Here is a 20,063-nt window from a genome sequence, read left to right on the forward strand (position 1 = left end):
TTTTGTCAGGTCCACAAAACTTACTTAAGTCAAAACCTGGCCACTTTGCACACAAAATATAGTAAATATAGAAGTGTGAAATTGAAAACGTTCCATTTTATTCTTTTATAAGTAAGATTTATGTATGCATATAGTGAAAATTGTTTCCAATGTTCAAATTATTTAAAATTTAATAATTTAATTTCCTAATGGAAATATTACAGTAATAATTACTGGATTTTCTTCCTGATGGAAGAATATTGTTTTCTCAAATTCTTGACCGAAATAAAAATTTTCAATAAAACTTACCCTTGCCCACTGCAAAAATATCCAGCGTTGAAATCACACATCAGTCAGAGGACACTTAAAAGGCAAATTAACATAATTTAAATTAGGGTTATATGTACTTATTTTTATTTATACTTACATAATCATGGCTAACTTTAAATATACAGTGATGTGAAAAATAATAGGCACACTCGTATGAAATATGTTGAAAATACCCCTTGGGTTACAATTTGTCAAAATTTATTCGAAATTACACATTAAATTGGCAACTGGGATCTTTAGGCATACAGTCCAATATATCGTATTTACGAAATATTGTCAATGTCTTACTGTAATGTGTTAAGTAGGACTATGTTGCGATACTCTGACAATATACGATTATGATGGGTGTTTCAACTAGTCAACGTTCCTTAATATTGAAGATTTTCTGACAACAAGGTTCAACTTTTAAGCTGACTTGTCCAATCACCTGACCTAAATCCTATCGAGAACTTGTGGCACTAATAAAGAAACCCTATGGTTCCTGGTAGAGGAAGCGTGAAATTCAATTCCCCAGGAAACATGCCAAAAGTTGATAGACTCGATGCCTCGTCGGTGCTTGGCAAGTATTAAAACTAGAGACTTAGCAACTAAGTACTAAATGGTTTAAATAAATCCATTGAAACATACATTTTTGGCTATTTGGAAATTATATATATGTCGCAGCGCGGTCAGGATTATCGGCCATTTCGAATATTAAATAACACGCAAATAGTCCTTACAATGTAATTGAACTAACAGGCACAGGATTACAACTAATAGTCAAACAATTAGGTAGGAGTCGTATGAAACGCGGTGATCCCGACGGTTATGCCAAGCCAAGACTTCTACGCAGCTTCCCTGACGGAGCTTAACTGTCCGCCCTCGCAGGTCTCCTCTACCGTCACCCTCGGTTCGAGTACCATCCCCTGCTTAGCACTTCCGCTGATTCCACCCAAGTACTATAAGTATGCAACCCATAGTACTACTTGCGTTTCACATGAACCCTCCGACATATATATATTTTACTTTACTAAGTACTTTATAAATCAATTATTTTTCTTTTTTTCCTTCTCTTAAAGGAGCAATATTTTTTCTGTATACCGACAAGTGTCATTATTTTTCACATGACTGTATGTGCCATAATGAAATTTACAAAATTTTATTTATTTGTAAAATAATCATCAACGGATATTCATAAAATGGACTAAACTGACAAAAATGCAATTGTTGTTACACTATTTAAAAAAGGAATAACGTCACTTTGTGTTTTTAAGTAAATTCTAAATCTCCCATTACAAATTCATAACCAACTTTAAAAATATGTCGCTTTAATTTTAAAATTTTTAATATTTATTGCAAATGTAAATATTTACAACAAGAATTCAGTTAGAGCACACTTAAAATATGAATCGACATATTTGTATAATAAATGCAGTAAGGAATTCCAAAAAAACCGACGAAACATCAGATGCGACTTCTTATTGAAAATTCATTTTAATGTTTAGTTCACTTGTTCACTGTTAATTTTTAAAATTTTTAGAAACGAAAGGCCGTTAACCTATTCAATTTAATTGTAATATGTAATATACATTACAGTAGAAAGAGCTTTTGACCCGTCTGAATTTAGAGAGAGGCATCAAGCATGACAGAGACAGTAGAAGTCTGTCCCATAGTGGGAGACTTACTGTCTCTATTGGTCTTTTAGGATTCAGATGGATCAAATTATTTTCGTATCGTATAGTATATTTCCAATATAAAATGACATTAGTTCAAATTAATTTAATATTAATGCTTAAGATATAAATATTATTATCTAATTATGAATTTAGTCGAATTAGAATACTTTAAATCCGCGATTACAAAGTCATAGCCAACTTAAAAAGTATGTGTCTTGAAATCTACGACACTTTAATTATTAGCAATATGAATATTAATTGATATTCATAAATTAGACTAATTGGGCAAAAATACAACTAATGTTACACCTATTCATAATAGAAATCTCATCGTTGTGTCTTTTCTTAACCAGTTCCAATAATAACATATTTTATTTACGACAGACAATCAGCATTCATTATTGGATCACATGACATTTGTTTATACATTTTAGTTTTTTGTGGTTTCTAACAAACCTAAGATATATCTCATGATTTTCGAATTTAAATATATTTTTTAAGCACAGAATATCTTTTAAAAATAATTTAAAATTATAAACAAACCAAATTTGACGAATGACAGCGTGAACGCGAAAGACAACGTTGAGTTTATAAATGTCAACGCGAACGCAGACGCGAACGTCGAGCTTATAACCATCTCGAACGCCGACGCGGACGCCAACGGTGTTTATAAATAAATAGGAATACACCAGTTCAACATTGAACGCCAGCGCGTGCGCTGAGACGAACGTCAACGTCGAGTTTATAAATCCAGCGTTAATCCAGTGTGAGGGTTTACAAATCAATCCAGCGTTAAAATCACACAAATTCAATCAGATTAAACATGAGACACCAGACAACGCACATAACCAACTCAACAGAAATATCCTTAAAATTCGATGAAAATCCCGGACGTGTCCTATTCAGTTTCTTAAATCCGCCATTACAAACAAATTCATAGCCAACTCTAAACATAAAGTAGTTTAAACTTACAATTTTTATAACATTTATTGAAAATTAACTCAAATTTACGATATGAATAATATAGTTGTATGACATTTAGTTCGAATAAATCTAATGTTGAGGCTTAGATTTAAATATTTTATTAACACATAGCCAACTTAAAAAAATATTATTCAATTTCAATAAAACCTACGTATTTTAAGGTTTGCAAATCAGTCCAGCGTTAAAATCACACAAATCAATCAAATAAAATATAAAACATGGACACGACATATTTTCATAATAAACACAACAGAAATATCCGTAAAAACCGATAAATTATTAAATTATTGATTTAATAGAATAAATCGACCATTACAAAGTCACAGCCAACTTAAAAATATAATATTCAGTTTCAACAAAACTTACTAGTTTTAATAGTTTGGAGGTCAATCCAGCGTTAAAATCGCACAAATCAGTCAGAACAAAAATAAAACACGGAAACAACACATATGCATAATAAACGCAACAAAAATATCCGTAAAAACCGATAATCCCGTACGCGTCTTGTTCAGTATCTTAAATCCGCCATTACAAACAAATTCATAGCCATAACTTTAAACATATGTTTAAAAACCTGCAATTTTTATAACATTTATTAGAAATGTAAAAATAAATTGATATCTAAAAAATTGACTCAAATCTACAACACGAATAATATAGTTGTATGACATTTAACTAAAATAAACTTAGATTTAAATTATTGATATAATCAAATTACGATAAATCCGCCATTACAAAGTCATAGCCAACTTAAAATTATAATATTCAGTTTCAATAAAACTTACCAGTTTTAAGGGTTTGCAGATCAGTCCATCATTAAAATCACACAAATCAGTCAGAATAAACATAAAACACGTAGACAACATATTTACTTAATAAACACAACAGAAATATCTGCAAAAACTGACGAAAATCCGCACGTGTCCTATTCGGTGTCTTAAATGCGCCATCATAAATTCACAGCCAACTTTAAAAATATGTCTTCTAACATAAATCCGGTAAATCAATCCGACGTTAAAATCACACAAATCAGTCAAAGCAAATATAAAATACCAGTCAGCACATTTACCTAATAAACACGGTAGAAAATTCGGTAAAAATGGACAAAATAACGCGGACGCGTTTGGCTCTCATTAAAACCATTAAAAGTGTATTAGTTCACTAATCCACCGTCGATTTTTGTTATTCCTAGAAATGGCTGGGGGTTCACCTATTCAATTTATATGTAAGTATGTATAAACCATATTTTTAATATAAAATAACATTCAAGTACAAAAATTAGTTTGTTTAATTTATAGAAATGCTAATATTTAATTATTTTATCAATAAACTATGATTTAAATCAGACTACAGGATTTTAATTCTGCCATTACAAATTCATAGCCAACTGTTGACATATGTGCCTTCAAACTTCAATTTTTATAATTGTAATGACAAATGTAAAGATTACTTAATATAACATATAGAAAATAGACTTAATTTTACAACACAAATAAATGAAATTCTTAACTAAAAAAACTGTTTCAATAAAGCTTACTGGACAATTTGACGTATTGCAAACAAATTCACATATAAAATTGCACAAATAAATCAGAGAGAGGTAACATAAGACAACACGACACATTTATTTACATAGTAAACACAACTGAAAATTTGTAATGAATGAACCGACTCAACATCGTAGACGCGTCTTGCTAACATTCAAATTCATTGCAAGTAACTTGACCGTCGACGAGTAATAAAAAATATTGATTTTTGTGATTCCTGGAAGCCAAAGATCGTTCACCTATTTAATTTATGTTATTTCAATACAAAATAAAATTTAGTACAAAATACTATATTATTAATGCTTAAGATTTGAATATTTTATTATTAAATTGTTCTTTTAATCTAATTAGGATAGTGTAAATCCACCATTACATAAATTCATAGCCAACTTTAAATATACAGTGAGGCCCATTTGAAAGCCCATTTTTATCCGATTTTAACAAAGACAAGTTTTTTACCCAAAACCAAAATCTACATGGTAATTTTTTAGCTATGAAAAGTGAAAAAATCATACTAAAAATTTTTTTATGGGAAATCTACTGCACTACTGGATTAACATGAAATTTCATAAAAAATATGTAACATCATAATTCTGTGGGTGAATTTAAAATTGTTTAATGTTTAATTTAATTAAATTTTTTAATTGTTAAAAATATAAAATATTAAGCGGCATTTTAAACTATAAAAACTGCATTTATGTTATATTTATTACCAAAGTTTGTAGTTGTAATATATACTGCGTACAAAAAAAACGCAACACCTAGATATAATTGATTTATTTCTTTTTTTAGAAAAAAATAAAAATATTAACCTATCACAAAATAATAATTGACTAAAAAATTAGACAAAAATTTTAAAGCATAAATTGTCAGAAGCAAATAATGGAATGGACCTCCTCTTTGATTAAAACATTCATTGACTCGTCGTGGCATGACTCTAATGAGATCATCATTTTCTTGTGGTATTTCATCCCAAACGATTTGAATCTGATGTCTCAGTTCATTAAGAGTCCGTGGAGAGTGCTGTAAATTCCTTAAACGTCGCCTCTTCATATCCCACACATGTTCGATTGGTAAAAGGTCTGAAGATCTGGGTGGCCAAAGCAGTAAATTCACATTGGAGGCTTCTAGAAAGTTTGTATTCCAGGCAATATGTGGAGGGGCATTATCTTGCTAAACAATTAATCTGAGGTATCTCCTTATGTATGGATGAAAATAAGAGTCTAAAACATCATCCACATAGCCACTAATGAAAACTGAAGGTGACCTGCTACCATTAAACTCATAGTGTTATGAATAGGACTCTCCACAGCAGAACGAGGATCACTTCTTTCTCCACGTCGTAGTCTTACTAACACATAAGCACCGTGCGTGCCCAAGCAAAAATGTGATACATCACTAAACACAATTTGATTCACTCAACTACGTTGGTGCCTATGGTTTGCTGGTAGAAGTAAAAAAGTCCAAAAAAGGACGATAGGTCAAAAGACGAAGGTAAACATATCGAATACCAATTGGCGTAACTTCATCGACAAAAAATTCGATCAATAATCTTAGACGACAGTTTTGTGGCTCTACTGTAGCTCTTGTTCTTCAGGAACCACTTGCTCCGCCTCTTCTGTCTTGTTCACTCCATGATTGTCAACATCGTATTACAAATTGTGACAAAAACTAAGTACAGGCTTGTTTGAAATATCTTAAACATAAGATATTTTTCGTTTTGACTTCAAATTTTAACCATTTGTTATTTCAATAGGTATCATATTTTATGAATATATCTGAATGCATTCTGGCTGATGCGTTTACAGATAGTATAAATACCAATGAAAATTACATTTGAAGTTTCAATTTCCAGCTGGTATACAGTAACACAAAAACATTAATTGCATGCAAAATAAATTTTTGAACAATTTCCCATGCAGTGTAACAAAATCCCACATTCAATTTAGTGAAATACAAAATTCCAATTAACAATTATTTAGAATTTCATACAGGTTGAGCCTGCATATCAATTGTTTGATCAATTAACTTTGCAACTCAACAATGGGGAATAGCAAACCAAATCTAACTTGCTAATTCTCCCAACATCAGTTGTTACTGATAACAGAAGGCATCTTAATTTCATTTCCTATAATAAATTAGGCAAAAGTGTTTTCAACTAACAAACAAAATCTTTAAATTTTAATGTAGTAATTCATTAACCCTTGAAATCTGGGTTATGGTTAATAACAATGTCAAAAAAAGTAATTTAAACTAATGACAAGCCATTAGAGACTTTTAGTGTCAAATCCGACTGTGAACAAACGGATTAAAAGGTGTGATAAAAGCTAAAAAGTCAAACCGTCATATACCGTCCCTTTTTTATTACCAACCATGTTTTTCAGTCAGTTTTTGTCTCGTTTTCACCAGTAAATTTATCTAGAAGTCAGCTATAAAGAATTATGTGTGCCAGTCCCTAAAAAATACAAACGTAGCACACTTAAACATCCTTAACGTGTTGGAAACAACACAAATTTCCCACTTAAATCAGACATAAAATTGAATAAAACCTTTCATTTAATTTAATGCAATTTGGTACGGCTGATGGAACACCTGAACCCTCATAAATTTACTTTAAATTGGCCCATTACAAAATTAATATTTTGTTAAAGCCCTTCGTACAATTGATGTTGTTTAATAATGAACTTAAAATAAATGAAATATCAACATCCAGATTAATTATTTCCTAGGAGACATGGGACACACTAATTTAGTTAATCGAGATTTAACTTGCTAATTCGACCAGGAATCGACATTCGTGACTTACCGTTTGAACGGCCCTCCAGATAACGCAGTTCGCAATTTCCTTCGCCCCGTGGCCAGCAACTAAACGGGTTAATTACTGTAAAACTTTTTTTCCCATCCCGCAACGGTTATTTGCGAACAAGGAATCAAAAGTAAGGAGGTTTTTTACTAGAATTTTATCTTTGCAGTTAGTGCAAATAAGAGTTGGAAGTAGCTTAATGTAACGTTCGGGTGGACGAAATCTAGGTAAGGATTAGGGGCCGTAATAAAAGTCAAAAGTCAGTCGCCTCCTCGTTTTATTGCCCCTATGTCTTTTATTATCTTTCGTCCGTTGTTGTCCTTTAATTTATTTAATAGCAGATAATCGTAAACAGTTATGTGTGTCAGGAAGTCGCAGCAAAACCAGAGGGATATAATTTTTCGGACAACAAACTCGTTAAATTAATCACGGGTGAAAATTAGACGACACTTAATTTGATTATGTGAAGTTCAGCAATTTATTTTGACAAGTGTTAGTGACGAACACCTGAACCTTTAATTAATTAACGTAACACGAAATCACCTGCGTTTTCAATTACCTTTAATCGTTTAAGTCTGTGTGTGCACGCATTTGTATGTCTGTAAATCCCCCAACTAATCATCCTCTAGAACAAATCCTCCTTCATCTTGTTTTGCTTGATCACACAATTAAATATATCCCATCCTATTTAATTTCAGTTACATCGTTTACATGGACGAGAACGGCGACGCCGAAGGCAATTACACATTGGTGGCGAGGAAACGAACAGAAGACGGAGACAAGGATGAGGAGGGTAGTTACGGATTGTTCCCCGTCGGGGTGTTTGCGCTAAGAAGGACACAGTCCAGATTACCGGTAAGTTGTGCATGGAAACCTGTCGAAATTGTCTGTACGTCTATGCTTGAATGATAAGGGTTGTTGTTTACGTTAATTGTCGATTAATTAACCAAATTTGTGTGCTAGTTGCGCCAACAATACGAAACACCTTCCGTAAATAATCCCAGCTCCCATTGTTTACCAGTTCTGTTCAGAAATTAACGCACTACGAACTTTGTCCGCCTGTCAGATCTCATTCACCAACAACATAGCAAACAATAAAACCAAAAGTACTGGCTCAATCGTTTATTAACAGTTCAAAGCGTTCTTCAAATGCCTGTCGACCATAACTTTGTAGCCCTCCACAATCGTGTCGACGCATTCCGCGGCTTCGTTCCTAATTTCGATCGCCTTCATGTGCCATAATTTGTGGCCGTTGATGGCCTCCAAAAGCGCCTTTTTAACCGGCACCACGTCCGTGTCTATGATCCTCTTGTAGCAGGGCACCAATTGAAAGGCGGGCTTTTTGCTGCACTTGCCCAACTCGTCGAGCAACTCCTGACCTCTCACCATCGCCGCATTGGTCGTGTTTTTCGTGTGCAACGAGCTCTCGATCACGTTCTCGATGGCGGTTTGGGAACAGCCGTTCAGCAACACTCTGCCCTCCTTCACCGATTCACGGGTCTTTTCTATCGGGCCGGTCGCACACGAGGACTTCGAAAAGGCCGTTATCCCTGAAAATGCCGTTTAATCAACTTGCATAGGGTTGATGATATTAATACTTACTGCTGATGACCAGTTCCTGATAGAGCATCAGTATTTCCCGTCCGCGATTGACCAAACCCTCCACGTCGGTGGCGACGGATTCATCTGTTGCTTGGGTCTCGTCGGCGACGACGGTTCTGACCTGTTCGAAAACTTCCTGCACGTTGCTAAGCAGGCTGACCTGTTCCTGGGTCGTCGGAAATCCCGAACCGATGGATGTGAAGTTGAAGGGACTCGACGTCACAATCGTCTGTAAAAAATATTGCGCGCGTGCATTTGATGTACGATTGATTGATGAGATGAGAAAAGTTTGTGTGTGACTTGGAATTGTTGGTCGATAGTTGAAGATGTGTGCTTAAGAAGTTCGGATTCAATTTACATAATTTGATTGTGTTTTAAAAGTTGGACGAACTACTTGAAAGTGTTTCAGTAGTATCAGGAAAATGTTTAATTAAGACATTAATAGTTTTCAAATTTGGTCTAGAGTCTAACTAGAAAGATACGAATAAAAACATAAAAGTATTCTTTTACAATGAGGAGTATGTATAATAATTATTTCTTAAAAAGAGGTAGTTTTAAAATTAAAAATATAAGAAAAAATGTAATTCTAATAAATAAAAAGTAATAACAATACAAGTATACAAACAAAAAATATTTTTTAAATAAGTATGTTTATATTTTATTTTACTGGGAGGTAAAAGTAAAGATATTGTTAAAAGAATTGAATTAGTTACATATATATTAGTTTATAAAATTATTTTTTACATATATTTTATTATATATATATATATATATATATATATATATATATATATATATATATATATTTTAATATTAAACATATTTAATAAAAATATACATATTTAAAAATATTTAGGACATATTTAGGCATGAAAAACAGTAGACAAAAATAGAGTTTTTAGTGTTTGAAAAACAAGCATTTTTTATTCATTATATTTTATTTATTTGTGCTTAGTATATTAAGGTATATTCCACAATTTTTATTTGTATTAACTAACATAAATTTAAATAAATTTGGAATTATGCAGTTCATTATTATTAGTTAATTTAAAAATATAATATTATAAATATTTGATATTCATTTTTAATTTCCCTTAATATTAAATAATACCAGTTTTAATATTTAATGCTATATAATTAATTATAATTAAAATTTATGATACATTACGTTTTCATAATATTAAAATTAGTAATTAAATAATAATAAACATATCTCTGGAATTTAAAATAATTTTCCCTCGACAGTTTGGAATTTAATTTTAAAATGCAGTGAAATTGCAACATTTAAAAATATCAAACATTATATCATAAAATATATAACGTTTATAGAATTCTCTCAAAAGAAACTTGTTACACAAAATATTTCCGGAAAATAATCTCAGCAGGGAACAAATTGAAATATTTTACTCTACGTTCCAATATTCAACACTGAAAATTTTACAAATAACAAAGATTTTAGCAAAATAGCACACATTTATAATAGATTAATATTCCGGAATTTAATAACCTCATTACATAACTTTTGATATTAAAACTGAGAAACAAGAATTAATTAGACGAAATTTTACACTTAAATATTAATAAAGATCATTTTTCAATTTTTTTTTTTTTTGACAATTTTTCTTTTATTGATATATTTAAATCATTATGTAATTATAATTGTTTAGTATTATATATATATGTTTATGAAATTCATTTTAAAATAACTTGTTAACACAAAATATTTCAATAGATTCAATATTTGTATTTATATTATTAATTTGAAAAAAACTGGCACTTTATAGATACTTAATGTTAATAATACAACGTATGAAATTCATTCTAAAAAACTTGTTACACAAAATGTCAACTAAATTATCTCAACAGGAAATAAATTGAAAAATTTAGAATTTTACATATAACAAAAACTGGGTAACAAAAATTATATATGTACATACAAAATTTAAAAAATTGCAAATAACAGTTTCGATTGTAATAACGCGTATTTTTATTTATTTTTATTTTAGATATTTGACTATTTTTCATTTTTTCATATTAAATCATTATATTATTACTATTATTAATATTTTATACTATTTAACTTTAGGTGTAAATTTTATGAAGTTCGTACAAATTTAAATTGAAAAAATTAAAATTTCTTAATTAAAAATTTGAAAAAAAAAACATAAAATATTTAATTTAAAATTAAATAAGAAATAATTTAAATCTAATTAGGTAATTTAATATTTGAAATATTAAAATACCTAATTTAAAATAATAATTTTTTAAGTAAATTAAAAAAATAGAAAAATTTTACGCTATTGTTCATTGTTAAAAAAATGTAAAAAGATATTTAATTTAAATTAAAAAAAAAAATAGTATACTTGATTAAAATTTATATATGAAATAATAAGGTAAAAATTAAATAAAAAAAATATTTATAGATATTTGAAGCATTAAAATTATATAGTTTAAAATTAAAACAATTATGAAATATTTAAATTAAATTCATAATAATAATAATAGTAAAAAGTAATTTATTTTTCACATTTTTCAATTATCTCAGGAGGAAAGAGACTGATAAATTTTACTAATATACTTGATTAAAATTTATATTTGATAAGAAGTATAAGATAAAAAAGCACAAAATTTTTCAAGTAAATTATTTCAGAAGGAAACAAATGTTACTTCTTTTTAATGTTCATTGTTCATGTTAAAAAATATATATTTAATTTAATTTAAAAAAAATATTTGATTAAATATTTTATTATTTTGAATATTGAAGTATTAAGATAAAGAAATTAAAAATATAAATATAAATTTAAATTAAAAATAAAATATCTAATAAAAAATAATTAAAAACAATATTAATAAATAAAAGAAAAACAATTTAAATTTATAAAATTATTATTATTATTTGAAATACTACCTAAGTTAATTAATATATTCTTTAAATTAAAATATTCTTTAAATATATATTAAATATAAAAAATTAAATTCAAATTAAAAAATAACAATAAAATACTTAATTTAACTTATATATTAATTTGTCTCAGCAGGAAACAAATTGATTGTGTTTCAATATTTAACGTTTAAAATTTGGCAATTTTATGTAACTATATTTTGTTTTTATAAATAATAATAATAATTATTTATTCTTTTTTTTTTTTTTTTGATGTTATATTTAATTTTTAACAACATGTATAAAATTAATAAAATAAAATATTTTAATTAAATTGTTTCAGCTTTAAAAAAAAATTTATTGTACTCTACGTTCCAATTTACAACGATTAAAATGCAAATAAACATAGGACAAATATATTTATTATAATTTATTTTATATTTAGAAATTTGGAAATTCTAAGTAACAATTTTTTATTTTTGGATTATATTAAATATCTATTTATGTTATGAGCACGATTTATAAAATTAATAAAAAAATGTTCTACACTCCAATATTCGGCGTTTAAATTTTACGAGACTACATAAACATATTAAAAAAATATTAATACCAAGTCTAATTTGCAAGAAAAATATTATTTTTTTTTGTTTTAAAAATTTAACAATTTCAAATAATTATTGTTCATTTTTTGATAATAAATGATTAAATAATTTTATTATTTAATTTTATATTAATGAGTATGAAATTCTATCTAAAAAAAATTGTTGAATAAAATATTACAGGTAAATTTCCATATCAGGAAATAAATTGCTAAATTTTCCACCATTTTCCAATATTCAGCGTTTAAAATTTTACAAATAACAAACACTGTGTAGCAAAAATAGCGCACACATTTATTATAGATTCAATATTCCAGAATTTAATAAATATTTATTAAACGTCACCCTCGAAAATTCCAATTTAACCAAACCAAGTTTAGTGGGGCAAGTTTAATATTTTTAATATCCGTTTACTGTCTCCAAACTCTAAACTTTTATCACACATTAACAAAAAGATACAAGACAAGAATATTACATTAAGTTGAAAATTAAAATAATTCCATAACTCACCACAAACATGCAGGAAATCAGCAAAGTCGAATACATATTTAGCTGATGCATTTAAACTGCCATAAATGCGACCGCACAAATAACACTAACTTAACAATTCGCTTAGCAAGCGTTACATTTACCTTGTTTTGCAATTACGAAATCACGATTAATAATAAAAAAAATATTCTAATTATACAGTGTCGAACGAAATCACATTAATTCCAGGTGCTGTACATGACCGACGAAATAGACTGGGTAACAGGGAAACCGCCGATCGCAGTGCCCCAATGCGGATTCCGCGGCGAGAAATGCATAAGTACGTAGTCAAACCATCCACCCATGATTTGTATGTTAATTCCCGTTGCAACTTGTAACCTGTAAAATTGATTAGCGGGTACGGGGAAGTTTAATTTAAATGTAATTTCCAGCACACACAATGGAAATTACGACGGGCGTAACCGGCGGGATTTGTCTCATAATTCTGATCATATCGCTCGTCCTCTACCGGAACTGGAAGTACGAACAGGAGCTGGACAGTCTTTTGTGGAAAGTGGACTTCAAGGACATACAGATAAACGAGGAGACGAACGTGAACGCAGCAGGAACGAAAATCACCAGAGTATGATACAGCAAACCGTTGTTGATTTACTGTTGCATGAATTTCCGTTCGGTTACACCAATTTATACTAATTAAAGTTATATCTAGAATTCGAAGTAAATAATAGCTTTTTTAAAATAAAGGCAAAAAGTGGAATTTTTTAAAATTGGAAAACATTATGATACACGTGGTCTATAAATGCTGCATTTTATGGTATTTTAGAATATATATTTTTAAAATAATGGAGAACAAATTTTAAACCATTTTATGATTCCATGATTATGGAATTTGTCTAATTATAAATAAGAATATGAAAAAAAAAATACTTTTTTGCCTTTTTTATCTATCTAAATGTCAAGAATTAAGAATCACAGATGAACAGATCGAATTCAATCGTTTTAGTAGTCGATTTTATAGAGGGCTCTTGCATAAACATTTTGAGCCCATAGACATGGAAGAAAGAAAGCAATTTTAGTGAAACACTAATACTGTTATTTTTATTTTGTAGTGCAACTAAATCAAATAAAACTTAATTTTATTATACATATTAATTTCTCCTTATTTTTGACATTTACATTAAATTTGTTTTGGAAGCTAGATTTACAAAATTCTCCTTCTTTCCTTGTCACAGAGACTTCGTAAGCTGTTGCAGAAAAACGACGAATTTGGATAGAAATTAAATAAAAATGAGAATAATCTTATTTATCATTTAAGGTTAAAGTTGTATTAATTAATTAATATTTAGTCAAAGCCACTAATATTATAATAACAAATATAGATATGGAATAATAATATTAATTAATGGTTTTGAGTTGAGATTTATGTAAAAATTCAAAATTAGAAATAGTAAAGATTTATTTTATTATCAACTAATAATAACTAAGCAATTGTTAATTACACTTTTTAAAACATTAAACTAGGTAATTTCAAAAAACAGTAAAATATATTAACAATATGTAAAAAAAATATATAAATTAATTGATTTGTTATTTTTAAATTGCTTTAAAAATCATATTTTTGCTGTTTAGGGCAATCAATTCGGTGTGAAAAAGAAACAAAAAATGAAAAATTTAATAAATATGTTGCACGATCTTATCGTTAATAATTTTTTGGGAATCAAGAGAACTGAGAGTTAGAGCAATCGATTCTATATATGGAGAAATTTGTTCCGAAATTTATTGAAAATGTTGCACAATCTTGGTTATATGGAGAAAGATGACAGATTTGTGCAAAAATCAAGTGATAAAGGCTGTTATTAATGGCTTTCTCAGAAACAAGTGACAGTGATAATTATTAACAACTAATAATTATTAATTAACAAGTGACACTGATAATTATAAAAAATTTAATATAAGAAATAGTAAAATTTTATTTTATTTTTAATTTAATAATTATTATGAAAATGGAAGTATTTATATTTGAAATTATTTTTAATATTAATTAATTTAATCTCCTAAAAAAACATAATTTTATAAAACATTAACAATATATTCACAGTAATATAATATAACATTTAAAAATATATAGACATACTGTGATGATATTTTTGAAATGTTTTTGAGAATATGTATATATATTTTACTTGTTAGAGCAATCAATTCCTTATGGAAATAATTGATAAATTTGTATAAAAATTTAATGAAAATAATACACCATATTGATTAACATTTATTTAAGGCTGTCGTTAATGATTTTCTCAGAAATAAGATAATTATGTAAAAATTTACTACGAGAAATAGTAAAAATTTTATTTATAATTTAATAATTATAAAGTAAATAGAAATATTTATATTTAAATAATACTTAAAACATTAAAAATGTACTCACATTAAGTAAAAAGATATCTATGTACATTAATTTACTGTTCCTAAAATTTCTTTTTAAATTGAGACTGTGGTCATATATTTTAAATATTTAAAACAGTAACATAAAAATAAAACAGTAATAATGTATTATAAGTGCTGCTTTACTACTTTACTGCTTTTATTTTGTCTTTAAAGAATCGTCTTTGTTGTTCAGAACAATCAGTGTCTAGGGAAAATTGGTGTTAAGGATTTTCTCAGAAATAAGACAATTGGTAATTATGAAAAATTTAATATAAGAAATATGAAACATTTATTTGATTCTTCTAAAACAAATAATTTTAGTTAAATATGTTCACAGTAAGTAAAAAAGATAAATAAAAATATTTTAAATAATACATTATTTTACAACTCTTAAGAATATTATTCTTAAGAGAAATATTAAATTTATCATGATTTCAATATGTATGTTTTATTATATTTTTTATTAAATTGATATAATGTGATGTTTTCAAAACGCTCTAAAAAATCATCTTTTTACTGTTTAGAGCAATTGATATATGGTTATATATACGCTTGACGAATTTGTGCAGAATGAAAATGATATTCGTTAATGAATTACCATGCAGTTGATAATGATTTTTACGAGAACATGAATGAACAGAATTATGTGAAAATTGTAGACTTCAAAAATACATTTCCTACACTCTCATCTAAATTACTTTCCTCATAATTTAGAAACTGAGATTAATGAACAAGGTGAAAATCAAAATTTAATTGCGATGGAAATAAGATGCTACGTGATTATTGCTGTATAAGAAACTGATTATTACAAAGGATAAGTTTTCACATTAAAAAAAATAAGCAAAGAATCCGTAAATATTACCAGGGAGATAAAGAAAGACTTTAAAATGGTAAGTTTAATGACAGCACCATCAAATTCTGAAAGATATTTTATTTACTAGTCTGTGATTCTTAATGCTTGAAAGTACTACTGTAGTAGTCTCATAGTCACCAATCTATCGTAGTTATAACTAAAGCCGTTCAAAACTTTAAAATCCCTTAAAAAATTCACTTTTACAGATAAATGTTTTGAAATTTACTTAAATATTACTTTTTTGCTGATATTTCAAAAACGGTTGCTAACTTTAAAAAACTATTAAATTTAAATTCTACAGAAAAATTTGTGTTTCAAAGAATACGTATGCAATTTCTGAAAATCTATAAACCAGTGCCGTTCCTTTAATGATGATTTCGACTAGTCATAAAACGGGACCAATTAAATTAACACCCTCCCGAAATCATTCTTTGGTTTATTACGACTCTTGAATAGTTTTGTTTTCTCCAGACGTGGAAATAAAGTAAGCAAACATTAAAACGGCAACACTTATTTGTATTCATGTGTATCATTTGCCTCGTTTGAATTAATTATTTGCCAGTCTGTTTGTTGAGTGAAACTTTGACGGAAGTTTACTATCACATTGAACTCGAATTTATTGCGAATTAAGTGCGGAATATTCAAAAAGTTAGTGGTGGTGCAAGTCAAATATTGCGCACAACTAATTTTGTATTAAAGCGCACATTCAAAATCGATAGAGCGACGTATGAATATGTAATTTAAGTTTCCAATTAGTTTTTTATTGATGATACTCGAACGAAATTGATGCAATTTATGCCCGTTTATGTTTTATCGCTTTTGTTAAAAAAGCTATTATAAATACGGCGTGTGTTTAACACCCTCTCATATTTTATCCCCGACATAAACCTGTAATCTTATGACCTTTGGTCACACAATGCCATAAAAGAGTTTTTACGATGTGGCACAGTTTGTGGAGATTCGGTAAATTATACATAAACATCAAGGTGCTAAAACGGGTTATTCGATATTGTTTTCACAGTCCATCCATCCTTTGATAAGGACGAGCCAAGTGTCCTTAAGTTCGAATCCAGACGCCGATTTCCGATACTCGACGATATTCACCCAAATCGGGATTTACAAGGGACGTGTTTTCGCAATAAAGAAAGTCAACAAGAAATCCATCGATATTACCAGGGAGATGAAGAAGGAACTTAAAATGGTAAGTGTCATGGCAGTAACAAACATTCAATTTTACCATTTAAAACTTTTAATCGGTCTCATGAATAAAGTTAAACATTCAGACGCCAGAATGGAACATTAAATTATGCCGAATTACAGTTTCTGATTCATAATTTTAAAATTTCATAAGACTTGAATTTAAATTTACGTCCCTGCCAGCAATATCTTAATAGTTTTCTTTCATGAGGTTAATTCGCGTTGAATTACGTCTGGTGAGTTTAAAAAGTTCCAACCACGGACGTTATTCTCTGGCGGAAACCTTTTTGTACACAAGAAACTAGTGTAACATGTTTAATTAATATCTATTCCACTGTAAAAGTTTTAACTGACTTTAAAATAAAGAAACGAATAAATGAGATAAAATATAATGTTTAAATTAATAATTTAAAAATAATATTATGATTATAAATATTACATAATATTAATAATTCAGCAAAATGAAGGAAGAGGAATATTATCAAATTCAATTTAATCCCAAGAGAAAAATCTTGGTCCATTTCAACATCATAAAATAATTCCCATTTGCTGAAAATCTCATAAAGGTAATTTACCCGACCAAAACAAACTTCCGGATTAAATTTACAGTTGTTGTTTGAAGTATTTTAAGGGTTTCGCTCACACAAGTGAAAATTGATTTAATAACTTAATAATATAATATGATTAAAATTAATAATACTTTGAGTTTCAAATAATGTTTAATATTATTCACTTAATCAATTAAAGACTTAATTTAATAACTGACAAAAATACATAATATTGAAATATAATATTTAAATTAATTGTACTTTCAATCTTTTTATAGTAAATTAAATACAAGAAATAGTAAAATTTGTTACTTTAATTAATAAATATTAAAAATTTATATTATACATTATATTTAATGTAAATTAATTAAATAATCTTTATTTCATTTTCTGAAACATTAAAAGCATATTAAGAGAAACATTTTAAAAATATATATGTAAATTATCAACTGTTTTTTAATACTAATATTTATTGAATTGAAAATGTATAATTTATGATTTCTGTATTTTAAGTAAGGTAAATTAAAATCATAAATATAAATAGTAAAAGTTTATATTATTATTCAGTAAATCATGTAAATTATTTACTATTTTTTAATAATATTAATTATCAAATTGAAAATGTAATTTTTTTGTAATTTTAATATTTTTATTTGTAGTAAATTCAAACATAAATATAAATGTTGAACATTCTTTTATTTATAATAAATTACGAAGAATAAATAGTAAAAATTGATTGTATTCCTATTTTGAATAAATTTGAAGATGAAAACTATATTTGAAATTATTTTTAATATTATTTAATTGTAAAATTTATTACCAGTAAGTGAGAAAAATAACAAACTATTTTATTCTATTTGCTTTTTAAGAAAAAGTGAAATATAAATGAAAAATAAAAATATATATGTAAATGATTCTACCGTTTTTAAGAATACAATTTATTAAAATGAAAATATTATTTAAAATAATATTATATTATGATTTAAATATTTTAAGTAAAGTAAATTAAAAACATAAATATGAATTGTAATTTTTTTTTTATTCTTCAGTAAATGATGTAAATTATTTACTGTTTTTTAACAGTAATAATTATCAAATTATAAATGTATAATTTAAATTTCTTGTAGTTTTAATATTTTTATTTGTAACAAATTTAATCATAAATATAAATATTGAAATTTTTTTTATTTGTAATAAATTATAGAGAATATACAGTAAACATTGAGTTTATTCTTATTTTAATTAAATTTGAAGAAGACAACTATATTTGAAATTATCTTTAATATTAATTAATTGTAAAATTTATTACCAGTAAGTGAAAAAAAATAAAAATCTATTTTATTTTTAATTTGCTTTTTAAGAAAATGTGAAATATAAGTGAAAAAATAAAAATATATGTGTCAATTATTTTACTGTTTTTAAGAATACAATTTACTGAAATGAAATTACTAATTAATATAATTTATTGTGACTTTATTGTAATATTTTAAGTAAAGTAAATTAAAAACATAAATATAAATAGTATTTTTTTATTCTTCAGTAAATGATGTAAATTATTTACTATATTTTAACAATATTTATAAAATTGAAAATGTATAATTTAAATTTTTTATAGTTTTAACATTTTTATTTGTAATAAACTACAGAGAATTAACAATAAAAATTGACTTTATTCTTATTTTAATTAAATTTGAAGATGAAAACTATATTTGAAATTATCTTTGATATTTATCACCAGTGAAAACAATAAAAATCTATTTTATTCTTAATTAGTATTTAAGAAAAAAAAAATAAAAAAATATATCTAAATTATTTTACTGTTTTTAAGAATACAATTTATTAAAATGAAAATATTAGTTAATATAATTATTATGATTTTAGTATTTTAAGTAAAGTAAATAAAAAACATAAATATAAAAGTAAAAATTTATTTTATTCTTCTGTAAATGATAAATATAACATTTAAAAAATAAATAAGTAATACATACAAATATATTCTACATTTAATTTTATTTGTAATACATTAAATAGAATAAATAAATTATTTTTATTATCAAGTATTAAAATTAATAAATGGTAAAAATCTATTCTACTTTTATCTTGAATTAAAAAAAGAGAAATATAGTTGAAATTATTTTTAATATTAAATAAGTAATATTTATTTCACTT

General features: G+C 26.8%; 2 protein-coding genes across 2 annotated transcripts in view; one reads left to right on the forward strand and one right to left on the reverse strand.

Annotated features, from left to right (window-relative positions):
• The window catches only part of LOC109600828 (guanylate cyclase 32E), a 76,641-nt gene that overhangs the window by 37,697 nt on the left and 18,881 nt on the right, over positions 1–20,063 (forward strand). Inside the window, exons 9-12 of the mRNA XM_049967194.1 lie at positions 7,997–8,153; positions 13,098–13,188; positions 13,301–13,491; positions 17,171–17,350. Coding sequence (XP_049823151.1) covers positions 7,997–8,153; positions 13,098–13,188; positions 13,301–13,491; positions 17,171–17,350 — 619 coding nt within the window. The remainder of the gene's footprint in view (positions 1–7,996; positions 8,154–13,097; positions 13,189–13,300; positions 13,492–17,170; positions 17,351–20,063) is intronic.
• LOC126265495 (uncharacterized) lies at positions 8,406–12,969 on the reverse strand. The gene is made up of 3 exons (XM_049967195.1): positions 12,891–12,969; positions 8,901–9,129; positions 8,406–8,848 (listed from the first exon to the last, which is right to left on the reverse strand). The coding sequence occupies exons 1-3, from the start codon at positions 12,939–12,941 to the stop codon at positions 8,424–8,426; spliced, it is 705 nt and encodes a 234-aa protein (XP_049823152.1). The 5' UTR covers positions 12,942–12,969; the 3' UTR covers positions 8,406–8,423.

Source organism: Aethina tumida, chromosome 5 (genome assembly GCF_024364675.1).
Source record: "Aethina tumida isolate Nest 87 chromosome 5, icAetTumi1.1, whole genome shotgun sequence".
Lineage (NCBI taxonomy): Eukaryota > Metazoa > Arthropoda > Insecta > Coleoptera > Nitidulidae > Aethina > Aethina tumida.

What these genes read in the sequence shown, in the direction of transcription:
- LOC126265495 (XM_049967195.1), bottom strand. Translation starts at nt 12,941, where the DNA reads ATGCATCAGCTAAATATGTATTCGACTTTGCTGATTTCCTGCATGTTT. An exon ending in TGATTTCCTGCATGTTTGTG is followed by an intron (nt 9,130 to 12,890) that starts GTGAGTTATGGA and finishes TATTTTTTACAG; the next exon opens with ACGATTGTGACGTCGAGTCC. An exon ending in TCAGGAACTGGTCATCAGCA is followed by an intron (nt 8,849 to 8,900) that starts GTAAGTATTAAT and finishes CGGCATTTTCAG; the next exon opens with GGATAACGGCCTTTTCGAAG.